This window comes from Plecotus auritus (genome assembly GCF_963455305.1).
Source record: "Plecotus auritus genome assembly, chromosome: 3".
In the NCBI taxonomy this organism is placed as follows: domain Eukaryota; kingdom Metazoa; phylum Chordata; class Mammalia; order Chiroptera; family Vespertilionidae; genus Plecotus; species Plecotus auritus.
In genome coordinates, this window is record NC_137772.1 from 19381977 (window position 1) to 19404246 (window position 22270).

General features: G+C 37.4%; 1 protein-coding gene across 2 annotated transcripts in view; it reads left to right on the forward strand.

Moving 5' to 3' along the window:
* WRN (WRN RecQ like helicase) overlaps nt 1-22270 on the forward strand; it is a 125753-nt gene that overhangs the window by 42738 nt on the left and 60745 nt on the right. For both annotated transcript variants that reach the window (XM_080660885.1, XM_080660886.1), the window contains exons 9-18: nt 81-453; nt 1893-1973; nt 4855-4990; nt 6594-6669; nt 8173-8240; nt 9177-9285; nt 9926-9994; nt 11444-11526; nt 13950-14056; nt 20234-20421. In XM_080660885.1, the coding sequence (XP_080517011.1) occupies nt 81-453; nt 1893-1973; nt 4855-4990; nt 6594-6669; nt 8173-8240; nt 9177-9285; nt 9926-9994; nt 11444-11526; nt 13950-14056; nt 20234-20421 (1290 nt within the window). The remainder of the gene's footprint in view (nt 1-80; nt 454-1892; nt 1974-4854; nt 4991-6593; nt 6670-8172; nt 8241-9176; nt 9286-9925; nt 9995-11443; nt 11527-13949; nt 14057-20233; nt 20422-22270) is intronic.

Below are 22270 nucleotides of genomic sequence, written 5' to 3' on the forward strand. Positions count from 1 at the left end.
CTATTTGTCCAAAAGCATTAAAACTTGTCCTTATAGTTTATTTAATTAAGCTGAATTAACCTTCCTTAATTTTTTTTTAGGGTTTCTATACTATTGAAGGATATTTCAGAAAATCTGCATTCACTGAGAAAAGTGATATTTGGTTCTACTGAGACCGAACCGAGGTCCAGCATTAATAGTAACTTAGTACCGTTTGAAGATCCAGCTGGTGGAGTACAAGAGAAACAAGAAGAGACATGGGACACAACACTTGATAATTTAATTATACAGGATGGAGAAAATGTGCTTGGAAATGAAGTGAAACGAGAAGGTGGACTAGAAAACAATACATTGAACAAGAATACAGAAGGAGGTTGTTTAATGTCGTTAGATATTACAGAATATGAACTGCAAGTTTTGGAACTGCAGGCTCAGGGAAAGAACCTTAGTGAGGTTACTTGCAAATCTCCTGAGGTACTAAATAAAAACAATTTTTATTCACCTGTAGGGGTTGGCACATATTTTTATGTAAAGGGGCACATAGTAAATATTTTAGGCTTTGTAGATCGCACAGACTCTGTTGTAACTACTCAATTCTGCCCATTTTGTGTGAAAGCCGCTATTGACAAATGTAAACAAATGAACTTGTCTGTGGTTCAATTAAATTTTATTAACAGAAGCAAAAAGTGAGCTGCATTAGGCTTGTGAGCCACATTTTGCTACTTCTGACTTAGTATAATAAGCAGCATCTTATAGTTTTGCAGTGGAAAGATTTTATAGTGTGAGCACACATTTATTGGAATTTGCTATTTTAGCATCTCTACTGCCGTTTACCTAAAAGCTATCTCTGCTAACATCTGTGTTACCCTTTAATTTTTTAGAAATTTCGTATTATGTGTATACTTTGATGTTTCATATAATGATACAGAATTATGATCAGGATTTCATGATCTGACTGACATCATTTACCCTAATTATTGCTGTTTTTTATTGTGTAATAATTAGTAGCATTTTTTATTTATCCATGAAATACCTCATTTAAAATGTAAAAGAGTTAAAAAATTTTTAAGTTTAAGCTTAATATTTTCAGGTTAATTAAGGTTCTACATTCTTTTCCTACTTAAAATTTAAAGATTAGACTTTTTGGGTGGTCTTCTTCCATCTTTTGTGCAGATTCGTGTGCTGTTGGACACTTGCTTTCTGGGGATTGCCAAAATATTTTAAAGTTTCCTCATATCTAAACATCAGCAATCTATAGAATAAAAACCCAGTGGTCGTAACGCCGTAACAACCAAAGACCAGTCACCAGGAGGTGCATTGAGCACCTCTCGCCGGGCCCTCCCTCGCCCCCCCACTGTGAGCAGCGACTCTTTGGGCGAGGTGCAAGCTTGTGCACAATTTTGTGCATGCTGGGACTCTAGTAGCTAAATAAATAACTTATCTGACATTGTTTTTCAAATATATGTAGATGCTATTTGTAAAATATTGATTTACTTAAAGGTATTTTTATGATCATAGATTGTTCCCGACTTTGTGTAGAATTTTTCAAACTATCAAAGAGGTTCTTATGCTCAAAAAGTTTGGGAAACACAGTTTGACATTGTTTAATGATAGTTGAGCTTGACACTTTGTGTTCTCATTTATAGTGTGGGCTTTATTTCAAATCTGTTAATGTATCTTTTTTTAATCTTTCCAATTATATTTCTTTCTCTTTTTATTTGGTTCCTTGTTTTCTATGTTTATTCCTCCTTCCTTCTTCCTCCCTACTACCCTTCTTCTGTTCTGTCTTTCTATCATAGAAACATATAAATATGTATTATAAATTTATCTTAGAGAAGAGAATATTTTGTAGAAGAGAGGTATGGAGTCAATGAAACTGAAATTAATGTTTTAAATCATTTTTTTTAAAAAAGGATTTATCTTCCAAGGATAATGAAGAAGATACATCTTATATAATTGAAAGTGATGAAGATTTAGAAATGGAGATGCTTAAGGTATGTTTAAAATTATGGAAAATTACTTCCAGTTCTTTCAAAAGGACATTTAATTAACTAAAAAATTACCTAATTCTAAACTGGGTTCCACCACAACGAGATTGCTATCAATTATGTAACATTAGATTTTGCTTTTCAATTCATAGTTCTTTATATCTTTACTAGAGGCCCGGTGCATGAAATTCATGACAGGTAGGGTCCCTAGGCATGGCTGACGATCAGAGCCGATCTGTGGGGCGACTGGCAGGGTGATCAGAGGGCCCCCACTGGCACTCGCCTTGGCTAGCCTGGCGTTGGCCCCGCCCCCCCCCTCTGCCACCAGTTGCCTCCCTTTGCTGGGCAACCAACCGGTGGGGTGATGGAGGGGTGGGGGGCCCTCTGGCACCCTCCTTGGCTGGCCTGGGACCTGTGGGCTAGGGGCAGCTCCTGCGTTCAGCGTCTGCCCCCTGGTGGTCAGTGCATGCCATAGTAATTGGTTGTTCTGCTGTTCAGTCGATTTGAATATTAGGCTTTTATTATATAGGATATGTTCTATGAATAATGTTTTAGTAGTAGAATACTAATTTTTACAAAGTAAAAAACATATTAATATGTTTTCTGTGTTCCCTTTTAGGTCACTTTCTTTTAATCTTTTCCTTGAGGGTGGGTTGTGGTTCAGCTCTCCAGTATTGAAATAGGTTTCTTTCTTGCCATTCATGTATATCCCCTTTTATATAAAAGTTCTGTATTTATACATTCAGTATTCTTTTTTCTTTCTTTGGTTTTACTTACTGTGAATATTTTATGTTTATTATATATAATCTAATGTTGTAAATTGTTCAGTTTTCTCCTGTTATCAAAAGGAAATTATTGTTTTAGTAGAGTCCCGATGCATGAAATTAGTGCAAGGATAGGCCTTCCTTCCCGTGGCTGCCGGCACCGGCTTCCCTCCAGCTGCTGGGACCCGGGCTTCCCTCCAGCTGCCGGCAGCCAGCCCTGCCCCCCGCCTGCACCCACCTTGGCCTGGTGCTGCCCATGTCTGCTGCCATCCCCTCTTCCTCCTCAGTTGATCATCCCGCTGGCCGATGGCCTGGGCCTCCCTCTGTGGGGCGATCGTGGGGTGATGGCAGGGCCCCCCTGACCAATCGCATCGCACCTGCCTTGGCTGGCCTGGCGCCAGTGCATGTCATAGCGTGGTCGTCTGGACAGTCGTTGCGCTGTTTGGCCGTTCAGTTGATTTGCATATTACACTTTTATTATTATAGATAATTTGTTTATTTTTAATATATTTTTATTGCTTTCAGAGAGGAAGGGAGAGCGAGAGAGAGATAGGAACATCATTCATCGGCTGCCTCCTACATGTATGTCCCCAGTGGAGATCGAACCTGGACATGTGCCCTTGACTGAAATTGAACCCAGAACTCTTCAGTCCATAGGCCATTACTCTATCCACTGAGCCAAACTGGCTAGGGCATAAGTTGTTTATTTTCTACCTCTTCACCCAACCTCTATTGTTTTGGTCAGGTCTGTCAATCAAGGATGATAGTGAGAATGAAAAGCCTGAATTCAGCCAAATTAAGTGAAAATGAAGTGCAGAAGTTCACAATTATGCATACTTAACTATTTCTTATTTTTAGGTTGATGTGATATTTTTTAAAAATGAAATGAGATTAGGCTCCTGATTCTTTAGTTTTGAGGCAGAGTACTGGGTAGTGATTAGGAATGTGAATTCTAAATTTAGATGTGGGTTAATTCCAGCATCTCATTTATTAGCTGTGTGAGTTTGAGCAGGTTTCTTAGCCTTTTTAGATACTAAGTTAACAGTTGTAATTATTACTTAAGGTGTTACTTTTGAAGAGCTTAGTAGAGCCCGGCATTTTGTAAAGTGTTTAATAAATATTAGCTAATAGTAATAATGGAACATAAATGCTAAATCATATTCCTTTAATTAACCATTTCTCTAAAGAATGCTGTTTAGGTAGTGAATTTATAGGATACTTGTAGACTTCTATAAGCATATTATATATGGAACCTCTTAGATGACAACTTGGTGCCCATGTGAGAGAACTTTATTTTTAAAATGCTTTTCTAGTATGTTTATTAACTTGAATAAACAATCAGGAACAGAACTTTTATTTTCCTTTTCCAGGCCTGAAATGAATATACCTTAAAAAAACTTTAAAGTCAACTTTATTAAATGGAATTTTTAATAAAAGGAGAAAATTAGAACTGTAGTTTAATAATTCTTCCTGTCACTTCTCCATAAAACAATTTTACAAATGAAACAATTTTGAAATATCCTAACAGTCTTTAACTACATAATCTTCATTTAGGAAAGGAAATCAGATATTGTCAGACAAAATAAAAACAAAAGAAACTTTATTTTACATTTGTAATATTTCTCGCCTAAAAGTATTTGAATCTTTTTGTTGTTGTTTTGACAATATCAAAAACACATTTATTGTTTGCTTATAGTTTAAACCTTATTCTTACTCAAAAAGAATATGAGTGATGTGTAAATATAGAGAAACTCATTACAAAAGTAATATTAAAATACACATCTACTGCTTAGGAATTGAAAACATGGACATATGATGAAGGAAAATTGTTTTAAATCATATAAATTCAAAATTTATGATAACTTTTCCTAGGAATAGTTCCTTATATGCTATTAATGACCTCTGTTTATGCCGAAAGTATTCCATCTTTGGCCTATGCCTTAGAAACCATTTTTGAGCATATATTTAAATTAGAGCACACGTGTTCTTTTGTGGTATTGCTTGCACATCTGCCAGCTTTGAACAAAATTGTATGCTCTGTTAATAATACTCTTTTTGTATTTGGTGAAAAAGATACTACACTGTCTATGGTTTTGCTTTTAAAATTATTTTTAAACTCCCAGTCTTTAGAAAACCTAAATAGTCGCACAGTAGATCCAATTCATTCAAAATGCATGGATGTGGAAAGAAATCTGGATGCTCCTTGTAAAGAAGAAGAAGATGAGGATGAAGCTATTGAAGAGGAAGAAGAAAATGAAGGTAAGCACTGTAATATGAAATGACTCACCTCTGATACCTACCAGTGACTTTAATTTAGAGTCCAGTTTATAAATGTTTTGGAGGTCAAGGGTTTTGTGGCATGTAGTTGATTAATTCCTATAAACTTGTCATTAAATCCCTTAGTGCTTTGGTCTTCATAAAGCACAATCTTACTATTTATAAAAGTAGAGTAATAGAAGTGTCATTTGGTGGCTGTGGTGATATGAAACTTTTCATCCTGAATTTTATATTTTGTTTGTCAACATTATAAAAAATTATTAGTAAAGAATTAATGACTGATATTAAATATTATTATAAACTATAGGCCCTGTGCATGAAATTCATTTATGGGTAGGGTCCCTAGGTCTGGCCGGTGATCAGGGCCTATCTGTGGGGCAACCGGCAGGATAATCTGGGCCCCTACTCGCACCTGCCTTGGCCTGGCACTGCCTGCTCGCTGGCCTCGCCCTTGCTGTCGCAGCTGCCGGTTGGGGCCTGTGGGCTGGGGGCAGCTCCCATGTTGAGCGTCTGCCCCCTGGTGGTCAGTGTGCATCATAGCAACTGGTCATTCTGCCGGTTGTTCCGCCGTTCGGTCTATTTGCATATTAGGGTTTTATATAGATAGATGGGATAGATACATAGTATCTGTTTTGCATGAGCTTATTACTTAAAACAAGTGGCACAATGTGAAATAGCAAAATAGACTGATTATTATACTGTGTATACTAACTAGAGTAAGATCACTAAGTGAACCTCCTATTATTTAAGTGATGTAATAGCATCTATTATGATAAACTATGGATCTTCTCAAGAAGTAGAACGAACGCTCTCTAAAGCTAGATTTTATCAATGTTATAATGTGGAAATTTAAGGTACATTTTCTAGGTGGAAAATATATGAAGATGTTAAAAAAATGTTTCCCCCCTTGCTTTCTTGAATTAAATAAATGTTATCTCCAAATCAATTTAGCATTTTATTTAGAATTGTTAAAGCTGAGAAGTATAATAGTGACTTTTCATTTGTTTAGAGATGAGTTACCTTGATTCTTTGCATTGCTCTTTCTTGGCCACTCTAAACCCTTCAACCTGAGTAGAAAATGGAAATCGGTTCAGTAAAGTTAGCATATCTCCCTTGTGCTATGCAGTGAGAATTTTGGTCAAAGATTAGGTGGAGTGGTAACTAAGGTGAAGATTTTATCGATGGATTTCATTTGTGACTGTAATCTAATTTCTTGTTATTATTAGTTGAAAGTTGGTTATATTATAAAATTTGGATTGGTGTATCACTTGCCATGGTTGGGTCTAATGTTGATTTTTAGAGGGATAGCAAATTCCAAAACATCATTTTATTTTTTACAGTGTTGGCAAAGCGTGAACCTCAATAAAGTTCTAATCCTTAGAATTAGGTAATTGTTAAGGTGTTTACCTGGAGTCATGACTGGTGCCCAGAGGACCAAATTGTTTGGATTTAAAAGACAGAAAATAGTAACCTTTGGTACCTATCACTATATTCTTTACAAGAAGCCCATGAAATAAAACTTTTATTCCCTCTCACCATATGAACGTCTATTTTAATGTAAGTACCTATTTTATTTTATTTTAAGACCATTCAATACCAGAACCCAATGAAAAGCAAATTATTTGCCTCAAGACCTACTTTGGCCATTCCAGTTTTAAGCCGTGAGTATAATCTCAATTTCTTTTTAAATTTTTAATTATTATTGTCATTGATTCTTGGAGAGGAAGGGAGAGAGAGAGAGAGAGAGAGAAACTTCGATGTGAGAGCAAAGCATCCATCAGCTTCCTCCTGCATGCCTCCTGCATGCACTCCACGTGCAACTTGGGCATGTGCCCTCTCTGGGAATTGAACCTGGAAAGCTTTCGGTGCATGGTACGATCCCACCAACTGAGACACACCACACAGGGCTGTAAGCTCAGTTAATTAAATTGCATATTTATTATTTCTTCACAAGAGAAAAAAGGCAAATAATCCATCAATTTAACAGTAATAGTACAACTTTACTATAGTTTATATATGCGACACTGTATTTCCTATTAGTGCCTACAAAGTTAGTTTGAAGTAATATTTGTATAAAATTTATGTCTACCTAGTATACATCATTTTTATAAGCAAGGAAAAATGGCTTTTCTTACCATAGAGAGTTCTGGGTAGAAACTAGTTTTAATACACTAGTAAATGAATCTTAATTTTTGCTGACTTGTTTTTTGTTAAGTATGTATCCGTGTGCCTATTTTGTGCATCTGATTGTCCATAGCATGCTGATGTTACAGAAATTCATAAGACAACTGTTTGAAGAATAATGATAATCTTACAATTTTTAATATATTTAACTATATTTACATTGAAGGGAGCACATTTGCAAATATTATGAGATGAGGAATAAATACATTTGAATAAACTAATAAGAATGTAGATATCTAGATTGGATATTTTTCTCTTCTGGGAATTTAAAATTAAATCCGTGGAAAAATAAAAAATTGTTCCTGTTGATCTTAAAATTAAAAAAAAAAATTAACTGTCTATGTACAGAAAAGTGCGTATAAATGTACAGATCAATGAATTTTCACAAATTAGGCACCTTGTGTAAGCTAGCACTCAGATAAGGAACAATAGGTTGTTATCGGCATACCGGAAGATCACCTTTCTAATTGATTTTCCCCCTCAATATTTTATTAAAAAAATTTTTGAGGATGTACAATAAAGTTGAAAGAATATTTTTACTATGAATACCTTTATATTCAACATTTTAATATACTTTCTTTATCACATACTCATTGATCATCTCTCTACTTATTCCTTAATTCATCCAGTTTTTAAAATGCTTCTCAAGGTAAATGTGAATGTCATTCCACTTCCCCCAGAGTACTTCAGCGTATAAATCACTAATTGTAGTTAAATATTTATTTATTTTTCTCTTAATGTGAAATTTACATAAAAGGAAATGGTCAAGCCTTAAGTGTATGTACATTTGCAGATCTTAAGGGCACATGCACACATCCATGTAACCTATATTTAAAATGCTAGGGTTCAGACATTTTTATATTGAAGCCCAGAATGTAAAATACTATTAGAGGAAGTGGAAAAATTAAAATATGTTTAAACTTGTCTCTTGGGTTTCTTGTTAGTAAAACAAAACAGCCTTTTGTGTTTTCACTTTCCAGGGTTCAGTGGAAAGTGATTCATTCTGTATTAGAAGAAAGAAGAGATAATGTTGTTGTCATGGCAACTGGTAAGTTGTGCTTAAGCGAATAGCCTAATACTTAAAAAAAATAAAACGTAAAGGTTTTTAAATGCCTATCCTTTCATTAAACTTTCAGAATACAAATAATAGTAGTTCCCCCTTATCCACAGTTTTACTTTCTGTGGTTTCAGTTACCTGCTGTCAACCAATGTCTGCAAATATTACATGGAAAATTCTAGTAATAAATAATTCATAAGTAAAATGCTCACCATTCTGAGTAGTGGGATGAAATCTCTCACAGTCCCACTCTGTCCTGTCCAGGACGTGAATCATCCCCTTATCCAGTGTATCCACGCTGTTCTCCCTGCCCCGTTAGTCACTTAGTAACCGTCTCTGTTATTGGATCTGCTGCCACAGTATTGCAGTGCGTGTGTCCCACTAATCTTTATTTTACTTAATAATTGCCCAAAGCACGAGAGTAGTGATGCTGGTAATGTGGACATGCCAGAGAGAAGCTGTAAAGTGCTGCCTTTAAGTGAAAAGGTGAGGACAGCACAGTAAGATACTTTGAGAGAGAGACTATATTCACATAACTTTTATCACAGGAGATTGTTATAATTGTTCTACTTTATTCTTAGTTATTGTTAATATCTTACTAAGTCTAATTTATAAATTTAACTTTATCATAGGTGTGTATGTACAGGAAAAGAGATTGTAGGTATTGGGTTCAGTGCTATCCATGGTTTCAGGCATCCCCTGGAGGTCTTGGAACATATCCCCCATGGGTGATGGGAACAACTACAAATGGTGCAAAATATAGAAGAGAGTGAACTGAGAGTAGATGCTTAAATTTATGCAGGAATTAGCTCTTATGAAGAACACATTAGTAAGTGATCCTTTATCTCATTCAGGTGCATTGTAAGAAGAAATCAAAGTACCAAGGCTTTATTTTTATTTCAATGAGTATATTATTTTTATTTCCAGGCTATGGAAAGAGCCTGTGCTTCCAGTATCCACCTGTTTATGTAGGCGGGATTGGCCTTGTCATCTCTCCTCTCATTTCTTTGATGGAAGACCAAGTGCTCCAGCTTGGGTAAGTAATGTTTTCATTGCCACATTATCACCTTTTTCTTCTCCTGAGAAGGAAAAATCTAGTCTGTCATGCATTTTAAAATCTAGTTCCCAGGAACACATTACTATAAGTGCTACTTTATTTTTATAAGTAATAAATGACATGTTAGTGGAAGAACTTACCTTCTTAAGTTCTCTGTAATTCAAGGCTACCAGGTGGTCCCGATAAATTTTTTTAAAAGCAAACTAAAATTTTTTCTTAACTAAAATATAGGATTCCATGTATATGGAATCCCACAGAAAGTGTTTAAAAGCCAGTTTAAATTGCGTATCTCACAATTCTGTTCTCTTTCTCTCGGTATGAACTGTATACATGGAATCCTATATTTTAGTTAAGAAAAAATTTTCAACATCTTTAATTCGAGTTTGCAATCTTGTTGAAAAACAAAAAACAATATCCACCTTAACAACCTGCCTTCTAATATGGCCCTAGAAGGAATTTGTTTATCAGATTAGTAAGTTACAAAAAGAGCGAGGATTGCAAAGAAGAGGAATGTATTTTTTAAATAATATTTCTTTATTCCTTCTCACTTAAGAATGAAGTTGATATTTGTAGTGTGTATGTACGTGGCTCCATTATGTGTGTATTTTTTTCCTTATAGAATGTCCAACATTTCAGCTTGTTTTCTGGGATCAGCACAATCACAAAATGTTGTAAAGGATGTTAAACTGTGAGTAATTTATATGATTTCTTTTTTTTTTTTTTTTTTTTTTAAATATATTTTATTGATTTTTTACAGAGCGGAAGGGAGAGGAGGGATAGAGAGTTAGAAACATCGATGAGAGAGAAACATCGATCAGCTGCCTCTTGCACGCCCCCTACTGGGGATGTGCCCGCAACTAAGGTACATGCCCTTGACCGGAATCGAACCTGGGACCCTTGAGTCCGCAGGCCGACGCTCTATCCACTGAGCCAAACCGGTTTTGGCTGATTTCTGATCAGGTGTCTAGGATATGTGAGAAAATTTTGTATGCAAAAATTTTTTATTTAACACATGAACAAAATATCTATGATTTTAAAATGCATTTTCTTTTTTATAGTGCTTTTACAGAACTATTAATTTTAAAATACTTCAAACTGAAAGAAATCTATTATTTTTAGTTCTCGACTTTAATGTTAACATTGTAATGATGGGATTGTAAAATTTTGATTTTGGAAGAGAACTTGGAAAGTTATCTAGTTTTGCTTCATTTTACAGATGAGGAAACTGAGTCTCAAAGTAATTTGCCCCAAATCACTCACTCAATGAATTAATGGCTGAGCAGGGACTGGATTCTAGATCTCTTGCCCCACTAATCTCATTATGACATAATTCCTTACTAGAATAAAATTGTTAGACACACAGAAATAAGTGTAGATATATTAATATAAATATTTGTATATTAGTATACAAACAAACATGTATTTACTGAGTATTGATAAATGCATATAAATATTTAACTCAAACCCTTAACAAGATATGCAGCATTACTGTATTTATGTTCTTTTATGTTCCTTTATGTTCCTTCCCAATTTATCCTTTACCCTTCATCCTAAAGCAAACCACTGTTCTAGTTTTTTTTCTACCATATTTTTGTTTTGCTTGTTCTAGAATTTCATGTAAATGGAGTCAGACAATATGAACTCCTGTGTAAGACCTCTTTCATTCAGCATAATGTCTTGGGAATCCTCCATGTTGCATGTATCAGTAGTTTTTTAAATATCAACAGTATTTAAAAAATTTTTTTTAAATCCTTACCCGAGGACATGTTTATTAATTTTAGAGAGTACCTTAATGCTGAGCACTCCCTAACAGGCATTGCCAGCTTTTTGGTGATGGGTTGAAGTGAAATCAAAGAATAATATATATATATACACACACACACCTACACACAATGTTTAGTTTTTAAGTAACTAGCATAATGTATTATTTAAAAATTTATCAGGAATTATGGTTTTAAGTTGTTATCTATTAGGCCAGTGGTCGGCAAACTCATTAGTCAACAGAGTGGCAAACCGCGGCTTGTGAGCCGCATGTGGCTCGCGAGCCGCAGTTTGCCGACCACTGTATTAGGTTATTGTTTTCTTTATTGTAGAATATTTCTTGTCCTATTTTTTGTTGTTTGTTTTGTTTTTATAGAGGCAAATACCGAATTGTATACTTAACTCCAGAATTCTGTTCAGGTAACTTGTACCTGCTTCAGCAACTTGAGGCTGATATTGGTAAGTGATACAATAGGATCCTTACAAGTATTTATTAAATAGAGTTACCCTTTAAAGTTAAACTTATGGATGGGTATTGAATTTCACTTCTGTTAAAATCTATTTTAAACACTACAGGCCAGGTGCATGAGATTCGTGCACTGGGGGTAAGGGAATCCCTCAGCCTGGCCTGCGACCTCTTGCAGTCGGGACCCCTTGGGGGATGTCCGCCTGCTGGCTTAGGCCTGATCGACCCGGGGATCGGGCCTAAGCCAGCAGTCAGACATCCCTCTCGCAGTCCAGGGCTCTCACAGTCCGGGTCCTCTCGCTCCTACCAGCGGCATGCAGCAGAGGTAGGAGAGGCTCCCGCCACCGCTGCTGTGCTCACCAGCCCTGAGTTGGGCTTCTGGCTGAGCGGCGCTCCCCCTGTGGGAGCGCACTGACCACCAGGGCAGCTCCTGTGTTGAATATCTGCCCCCTGGTGGTCAATGTGCGTCATAGTGACTGCTCGTTCTGCTGTTCGGTTGATTTGCTTATTACGCTTTTATTATATAGGATATAGGATTAACTCTTCCAGGAAATCTCTGACTCCAACTTGGTGTCTCTACTGCCTTATTCCATAGAAGACTGGAATTCCTTCTGCCATAGAAATACCGTAGGCTTCTATATTATAATTACCAGTTTACATATGTTGTCTTCTGCTACACTATAAACTTTTTGAGGAAAAAATACCATTCTTATTTATATTTCCATAGTGCTGTATGTGGCACATAGTAGGCATTTACTTGTATTGTTGAATGAGTGTTGAGTCTTAGATTCTATGAAATTACAAATTTTTAAAAATATATTTTGAATCTAAATTAAATCAGTGTAGTGGTTCCCTACCCTTGTTGTTCAAGAGAATCACCTTTCAGACTTTTGAAAAATATAGGATCCTTCCACTGTGAAAATTCTGATTAAATGCCTAGCCTTGGGCCCTGGCATTTGTAGGTTTTCACAGGTGATTTTGATGTGTAGTCAGGGTTGGAAACCACAGTACCTTTGATTAGTTGCCTCCAGTGAGTATGATTAACTTAAAAAATTCGATAGTAAGTTAGAGCTTTTTTCCTAGAACATTTAAATATAGAATTAGTCAAAGGCTGACACCATTTTTTTGTACTTAAAAATTTTTTTTGTCTATTATTTCCTTTTTTATGATTATGTTCAGCTATCCAAGAGTTGCCATCAAGGTTTCTGTTGCAAATGCACATATTTCAAACATTCAGTTGAACCAACCAATATTAGTTTTCTAATATTATATAATCCTATATAATAAAAGCCTAATATGCTAAGTGTCCGGTCATTCTAATATGCTAAGGGCCCAGTTGTCCAGTCGTCTGTTCAACCAATCAAAGCACAATTCTATATAATAAAGGCCTAATATGCTAAGTGTCTGGTCATCCAGTTGTCTGTTCAACCAATCAAAGCATAATATGCTAATGATATGCTGAGGCCGCTCAACCGCTTGCTATGACGTGCACTGACCACCAGGGAACAGATGTTCAATGCAGCTGCTGCCCCCTGGTGGTCAGTGCGCTCCCATGGGGGAGCGCTGCTCAGGCAGAAGCCTGGCTTATGAGTGCAGCCGCAGTGGCGGGAGCCTCTCCCACCTCCGCAGCAGCGCTAAGGATGTCCAACTAATGGCTTAGGATGTCCAGCCTGGCCGTCAGTCTGACATTCCCTGAGGGCTCCCAGACTGCGAGAGGGCACAGGCCGGGCTGAGGGACACCCCTTCCCCGAGTGTACAAATTTTGTGCACGGGCCTCTTGTATGCTAATGATATGCTAAGGAGGCTCAACTGCTCGCTATGACGTGCACTGACCACTAGGCACTCCGACCGGTAGGTTAGCTTGCTGCTGGGGTCTGACCTATCGGGACTGACCGAGACCGGCTGGACATGCCTGAAGCCCTCCTGTGGTCCCTCCCTGGCTGGCCAACCTCCTGCGTCCCTCCCCGGCCCCGATTGTGCACTGGTGGGGTCCTTCGGCCTGGCCTGCACCCTCTCGCAATCCGGGACTCCTCGGGGGATGTAAAAAGTATTATCAAAGAAAAATGGAACAGCTCTTTTTTCAGGTCGTTACCATTACAGATGGTTCATGAGTGATAGTCTTGAGGACAGGTAATAATAAGTATTTCATTTTTCTGAGGAATAATGATATATAAATGTTTCCTCTGTACACTTTTAATCTGCTAGTATGTATTCCCACTCTTCTCAGTAATGATTTTTGGTGTTAGCTGATGCTATTTATGCTTGTGTTTTTGTATGAACCAAATAGTTTGATTTCATTATTTATTCTTTCTGTAATACATATTCTGAGTGAAGAAGGTAATATTGACTTAGACCAAGTTATTCCTTCTTTTTGAACTTTATTTCCCCCATTTACTTTTTTTTATTCTTTTAATAGGTATTACTCTGATTGCTGTGGATGAGGCTCACTGTATTTCTGAGTGGGGTCATGATTTTCGAAACTCATTCAGGGAGTTGGGCTCTCTAAAGGCAGCATTCCCGTTGGTAAGCTGAATCTCACTAGAAATTGGACTTGCACATCATCCTCTAGTATTTGTCTCCTCATTTGCTAGGTTCCAGCTACCCTCTTCTTGATTTTCTGCAATCATGCCAAGCATGCTCCTATGTTAGGGCTTTGTTCCTGCTCTTCCCTGTCCCTGAATATTTCACCCAGGTAATTCACGTGGTGTGATCCCTTAACTTCTCTCAGGTCTTTGCTGAAATATTACTTATTTAGGCCTCCTAGGCCACCATAGGAAAAATCTCAAATTAACCCCTCCTCCAACATTCAATATTTCTCATATTCCTTTGTTATTTTTAATAGCACTATCACTGTTTATTATATTTTGTTTATCGTCTGTGGGCCTCCACTAGAATAGTCTTTGTGGGGAGGAGTTTTTGATGGGTTGGTTTATGAAATCTAGAACAGTATATGGCATATTTTGGGTGCTCCATAAATAATTGGGTAAATGAATAAATGAATCATATGTGGAAGCTGATAATCAGATAAGTAACTTTCTCCCACAGATAGTGAGTAGTAGAGTTGGGCAGTAGCTACACAGTGGGACACTGCTAGTTTCTAAAGCAAACAATTTGAAAGAAATATAAAACTTAGCTTCTGCCCTAAAATAGCTCATAATCCAGTAAAGGAGATTAGATTCATACCTATAAAAATAGGAGCAATGGCACCAAACAATGTTATGTGGAACAGTATGAATGATATAGAAAGATCAATAGTGTTAATGGTACATGCATAGAAAAAGAAGATATTTGTATGGTGAAAGTCGGTAAGCCAGTGTACCTTAGCACTTCTTTCCAGTAATTTAGAATGGTTTTAAAAAATAAGCTTTTGGAAACTAAGAAGATTGCTTTCTGTAGTCCTTTCCTAGACCTTTGAATCTAGAAGGATTGTGTTAGAGGAGTTTTAAATATTCTATGCAGCTCTTAAACACATTTTAGTGTTGAATTTAAGTCTTTTATTATGTTTGACTTTGGACTCCACTGGAAAATTTTCATTTCTTAGGATGATTCAGTATATAGCACAGAGTGTTTGTCAAGCAATGGCTATGAAATCTTTTCCCCCCAGTGTTTTCCTGAATTCTTTTTATTACCTAAGTGGTGAGAAATGCCACCTGGTGGTTGTGGGACTCCCATTTTCCTCACTGTTCTCAGTGTCTTTTTTTTCTCCTTCCCACTGCAATTACACTGGGACAACTGGTGTAAACCTGCAATGCTTCACACCATAGTATTTCAATAAATTCAAAAAATAGCAAAGAAATCACTAAACTGTTTGGTATAAAGATTCCAGTTTGGAGAGAGTCAGACAAAGCGAGTCTCAAGAAAGAGCAGCCAGGCAGAAAGCTCTACATCAGTCTTAAAATCCCATCGAATCCAAATAAGAGAACTTGCGAGATCCAGCAGACATGGTGGTTCTTTCCATTACTTTCTCCCCAGTCCTTTCAGGAAGACCAGTGTATAGTACACACTCAATAACTAATTGGAATGAATGAATGAAGCAGGAGAATGTTAACAGACGGGGACCGCCTGGAGCGGGTCTATCTCAGACCAGCTCAAGTGTGTGCAGGAAAGATTTCATAACAGGAGTCTGGGTGATTTTGAGAGCACATTTATTAAAGCTGGGGTCGGTGAAACTAAGGAAGAGCTTAAGGTAGAAGAAATAACAGGAGAGAGTAGCGCTTTGCTTTGGCTTCTTAGAAACGTTACAGGAAAGAAGTGAGCCAAGGCGAGGCTGCTGTTGGCTCAGTGGGAAGGTCATAGGGAAAGAAGTGAGCCACTGCGGAGCTCCCTGGCAAATCAGAGAAGAGAGGGCCTTGGAGACAGGTTCAGGTGGAAGCCCAGGAGCTCCCGCTGCTCCCGATTATAAGTCTTGTGGGGCCCTTAGATTTTAGGAGAACGAAAATAAGAAGTTCATGTCTGAGAAAGGTCCTGGGTGTACTCCAGAGAGAATCCATACTGGCATCCTTAGTCTTGAGGGTTCTTATCTCTCTTCTGTGGTCGAGAAACTTAGGGAGGGAGAGTTTCAGAAGAATATTCATCAGCTTTTCGGGTGCGCGTTTAATATGCTGATGCATCAGAATGAGTATAGAGGGGAGTTTGGGATTACTCTTTGGTTGGCTTTACTGTTTTACTTTTATCTTGGGTCTGTCTGGCTTGAATCGGGTTTTTGTTATTTGTTCCCCAGACTTCATCTGTCCTTGGGTTTGGCTGGTACAACTCGCATTAATTGGGTCTCTGTCTGCTATCTCTCCAACCAGAGTAATTTAAGATATTTATTCTCTGGTTAGGGAGGAGAGGTAGAATCTATTTGTTTTCAAATGTCCTTGGTCAAGGAAGATAAGGTTTTGCTGTCTGTAAGTTGTTTAGATTATTTGGTTTTGTTAAATTATTTTGTCTCAGTTTCCCCATTCCTCTTGCCTAGGAATTTTCCTAGCTTCTTACTGTCCTGCCTTAGTGTTATGAAGTTAGAATTAGCAACATGACCCAAATTTAGAAGCAGATGGAATAGTTATATTCTCTGAATCTATAGTTGTATACCATTGAAGCATATGACTAAGTCATTCCTAAATTTATAGTCACAAGATTAATTTCTATTTTATTGCTTGTTTTAACAAAACTTGACACTTATTACCAAGGAAACATTTTTGCCAGCTTAAAGAATAAGAGTTTTATGAGTTAAGAACTTCATATAGGTGACAGTATAATTATTAGAGGGTGCAAGCTATTATTAATTATGTCATGATAACAGCATAAACTGGGAGCGTCCAGCAAACCAGGATGTATGATCACCTTTCTCATAACCAACCTATATATTATTTTTAAGCTTCATCCTCGTTTATAAATTTTAAATGTCATAAAGCACAACAAACTTCTAAGAGGAAAGATTCTATTCATTTCTGAAGTGAAAGTAAATAACTGTTGTTTCTTTAAGTTTAATATATTCCATTACTTTATTCTATTTTCTTTTTGTGGAAGCAACATTCTTAATTTTGACCAATCTTAGAGACAGAAGACTGAATTTATTGTGATTTTTTGTTAGCAGGTCACTTGAATAGGGATTTTCTAGTGGCAAAGTGGGAATTTTTGTTAGAAGAGAGTCTAACATCATGTAGCTAGTGCTCTCTGTCTCCAAAATATTTTGATGAAAAAACTGAGGCCAGGAGAAGTTAGCCCTTGCCAAAGTCAGTGGCAAATCTGGGAGTAGTGCCCAGGGTTCTGAAGTTCTTGTATAGAGTTCTTTTTACTTGTTGCAATAACAGTAATAGCTGAAACTTTTTGAGTGCTTACTGTGTACCATGCATTATGTTCAGGGCATAATTATGGAGAGCGGCTACAGTGTTTGGACAGGTTCAAGCCTTGGACTAATAAGAGGGCACAGTCCTCTCATAGCCACATGCAAGCCCCAGCCTGGAGGGCAGAGCCCTCCCAGCACAATCATAGCCAACAGCTATAGTTGTAAGCTTGAACCTATGGTCTGAACACGTGCCTAAGTGATATAGGCTGCAAGTAAACAAAGCTTGGTCAGGTGCATGTAATTGAGTAGGATGGAAACTCCCCTTACTTTGTCTTGTGGCATCTGGCTATAAAATAAAGACAAGGCTTATAGTCTGTTGCGCTGTCTCTAGCTCTCCATCAGAGAGGATGGTGTCCCACCGAGACCCAGCTTTCATTCTCTTGTCTGTCTTTTCTCAATCCTTCACCGCCTCGCTCAGGTTCACCCTTGGCCGTGCTGGCATGGCGCACATAATATGTTTTATTTCATTTGGGCTTCACAATAACTTGATGAGATTGTTGTAATTACTTGTAGCCATTTTATAGATGAGGAAACCAAAGTTTAGAGAGTGAAACAAGCAGCTCAAAATCTCACATCTAGTTAGTGGCAAAGGCAGGATCTTAACTGGCAACTGATTCTAAGCCAGAGTTTTTCACTAATGTGCTGCTGGTTTGCCTGATTTTTCTGTTAACTTCTTCAAGAGGTGTCAGGTTTCATGCTTCTTTCCTTATTTTCAGACATGCCTTGCCCATCCACTCATACATTACTTAGAACCAAACTAAACCCTCTTTTCTTATAGTTTTTATCCTGAAAACTTCTTTCTTTATCTGTATATGCAGTTAAACAGCAGGTATTTTATTAGTGCATTTATAAATTGTTTCAGTAAAGCACTTCAATTGGTGAAAATGCTTTGTTGCTGTATTGGTGAGGATGTGCATGTCCCAAGAATGCCTAATATTTAAACTTCTCTTATTCTTAGTTTTATATTTGATAATCAATATTTTTATTTTATATATGTTTGATTAGAGAAACTAACTTCTTTATAAATTGGCCTTTTCATCTCTAAACTGTTAGGCTGGTATTCTTTAAATTCAGAGAACTGTCTGATTACAAACCAGAAATCAATGAAGTTAATTTGGGGGTTACTGTTTTAAATAATTTAAGGATAGGGAATGCAAAAATGCTAATCACCTTGTCAAATTGGTTTTGATACATTTTTTCCATTAAAAAAAAAATGACTCCCAAACCTACTTGATACTTTTTACATGAGCTTTGAGATAATTTTTTATTAGAGCTATATTGATTGTAAAAGTAGTTTTTAATAAATTGTTTTTCAAATTCTATGAGTGCTTTTTAACAAATTGCACATACATTTTCACTTACTAGTACATAAAAGAGAATTGCTTAAACTGATTTTTGAAGTAGTTGTAGTGTATCTGAGAGCAATTTTATGAGGGTATTGTTTACTGTATCTGTAGTGGGCCAAAAGAATATTTCAAGAGTCCTGACCAGGTAACTCAGTTGGTTGGAGTGTCATCCTGATACACCAAGGTTGTGGGTTTGATCCCTGGTCAGGGCACATACAGGAATCAACTATTGAAGACCAATGAATGCTTAAATAGAGTGGAGCAATAAATCGATGTTTCCCTCTCTCTTTAAAAAAAAAAAAAAAAGAGGATATATTATGAAAGTTGTATTCTTAGATATAGAACAGCTGATGATTTAGGAATAACTTTAAGACCCAGTCCATTTTTTTCTTGAGTATGAAATAATAGCATAGTTGATTATAACTCCCTAGAGAATAGGGACCAAAATGTTAAATCTAGTTTTGTGGGAAGTATGTTGTTATAACTTCTTTAGAATTTCTGAAAGATTATGTATTCATATTTTTCCTGGTATGTGCTGTGCCTCCAGCTTTGGCTGCTAATCCAGTCAAAAAGTCAGTGCTAAGCTGAAAATAGAACATGACTTGATTACTCAAGGAATCAGTTAATAATAGATGTCTCATTTTATGCATTTTTCTCATTTATAGTATGTCATGATTTACTTAGTGAAATTGGAAGTAGGATATTCAGGTCATTGAAAGCTTTGCTACTAGATCTGAGAAGCTCTAAACCAATATATTTAATATCAGAGACAAAAAAAGATTCATTGCTTTGCATAGTTAGATTTCCAGTGAATGAGTTTATAATTTGTGACTTACAGATTATTAAAAGGCATAACAGAACCCCCACTTATAGCAGCACAGTTACAAATACATATAAATAAATATCTACCTAATTAAAGAATAATATGCTAATTGACCGTACCTTTTGACACCCACCAGCCAATCAGGAGTGAGTATGCAAATTAACACAACAAATATGGCAGGCTAATTTGCATACACAGATGCCTGTCGGCTGGGGGCGGGGCGGGATGCACCACCCAGCCGCTCCGGACCTCTGGGCAGCGTGGGAAGGCAGAAAGGTGGCTCTGGGCCGGAGAAGAAAGGCGGATCCGGCCAGAGCCAAAGCAGTGCTGGCAGCTAGGGAAAGGAAGGTCCATTCCTGCACGAATCTTCATGCATCGGGCTTCTAGTTAACAAAAAATGAAGTAGATAGCTAGTAAGAAGCCTTAATTTAATAAGGCAAGGTAGACTACATTTTGAAATCTAATGGATTTAGTATATTATTTAAATGATTCATGATTTTTAAAAAAGTAAATGTATTTTAGAGGCTGAGAAACACATAAGTAGAAAGTTTCTTTTCTTTTCAAAAAAAGTTAATTTGAAAGTTGCATTTTAAACACTATTTCTTCTGTTATTGTTTCTACAGTGTCTTTGTAAAAAGGCAGTACAATTTTTAGGAATTAATGAACTCTCTCCTTTTTGAAAAATTGATGAACTTCATCAGGTTCCAATAGTTGCTCTCACTGCTACTGCAAGTTCCTCTATCCGGGAAGACATTGTCCGTTGCTTAAACCTGAAGAATCCTCAGATTACTTGTACTGGTTTTGATAGACCAAACTTGTTTTTAGAAGTTGGACGAAAAACTGGAAACATCCTTCAGGATCTGAAGCAATTTCTTGTCCAGAAAACAAGGTGAGGATTTCATGGTTGATAAGTTTTGGTAACTGTTTTTTGTTTTCTTTTTTTGAAAAAATTATTATTTTATTTTTCTACTATTTCTTTCTAATGTGTATTTAACCTACTTCAAATTCTACTTAGCTTTGGTTCAAGTCAAGTGTGGCATTATAGGATCAAGATAGTGACTTAGAGAAAGTCAATTTTTGAAGTAAGAAGTGAATTCTTCTAATATTTTTATACTTCAGGCTGTTGCTTGAACAGAACATACACTTTTTTAAATGATTTTTTAATATGTTTTTATTGATTTTTGAGAGAGAGTAAGGAAGGCGGGTGAAGGGAGAGAGAAACATCGATTGGCTGCCTCCTGCACACCCCCTGTTGGGGATTGAGCCTGCTACCCAGCCATGTGCCCTGACCAGGAATTGAACCCTCGACCTCCTGGTGCATGGGACCATGCTCAACCAACTGAGCCACAGTTGGACATACACTCTTAATAATTGACAAGTAAACACAGAAACAAATGAGTCTCATGTCTGAATTTAATCTATTTCACTAATTATATGACAAACTTGAGTTTTAGGGATTTTTTTAAAGTCATCTTATAATAAACACTTTTGCGACTATATCATGTGCCAAGTACTATCCTAGGCACGTTATGTGAGTGACCTTCCTCCTCCTCAGTGTTCCTTGTTGCATTCTCTACACAATTTTCAGATTTGTCATCCGAAAGTATATCCCCAAATCTTGGTGTTCTTTTCTGGTGGCTCCCTCTTGCCTGTGGACTAAAGACTAGACTCCTTAGCCTAACATTCAAGCCCATCCAAGATTTTGATATTTAATGTGACAGTGGTTTTTCTGAAAGCAAATTAAATAGGATTTTGTACTTCAGTTTCAGTCCTCCAAGAAGGGTGATTGTAGCAGGGAACGATTGGGAGTCAGAATGATTTCTATAGATCTTAGGCAAATAGAAGTATTTAATGAGCAGTGAGATGAAGGGTATTAAAACTTCAGAGTATTGCTTTTTATTTCCATTTTCTTTCCTTCATTTAATTCTGCCATTTTAAAAAATCAGTATTCACATTTTTTCTGTTCATGATACATTTAAGTTAGATAGCTAAACCTCTCTCACCTCTCTACTTTAATGAAAGATAGATTTTTCCTCCTTAGGAAATTGTAAGGGAATAACAGCCTTTATTAAATACTTGGCAAAGTAATGAATCCATATGTATTAGAAATTTTTAGAGGAGAAACCAAGATGGCGGCATAGGTAAACACCTAAACTGCTGCCTAGCACAACAATTTCAAAACTACAACTAAAAGACAGAACGGACACCATCCAGAACCACAGGAAAGCAGGCTGAGTGAAAATTCTACAACTAGAAGGAAGGAGAAAAGCTCACAGAGAATTGGAGGTACGGCAAAGGGGCTTTGTGCGCGCAGAGAGGAAGGGCGACTGAGAGCCTGGCTGACTTTCTCTGGCGGAAGGGGGAAGGAAGCCTCCGACCGCACTGAACCCCAGTTCTGACTGCACTGAACCCCAGTTCCAGGCGAGCCCCTGGGGACCCACGCTCTTGTGGGGGGAGTCTGGACTCTCGGGCGGAGACTCGGGAGCCAGGGAAGGCGGAGGACTGAAAGTGCGCACGCGCTGGTGCGCACAAAGGCTGCGGGGGTTGCCACAGGCTTTCCCTAGTGGAAGGGAGTCAGAGGATTCTGACTGCACTGAGCCCCAGTTCTGACTGCAGTGAACCCCAGTTCCAGGCGAGCCCCTGGGGACCCACGCTCTTGTTGGGGGAGTCGGAAGGCGGAGGACTGAAAGCGCACCCGCGCCGGTGCGCACAAGGGCTGCGGAGGTTGCCGCGGGCTT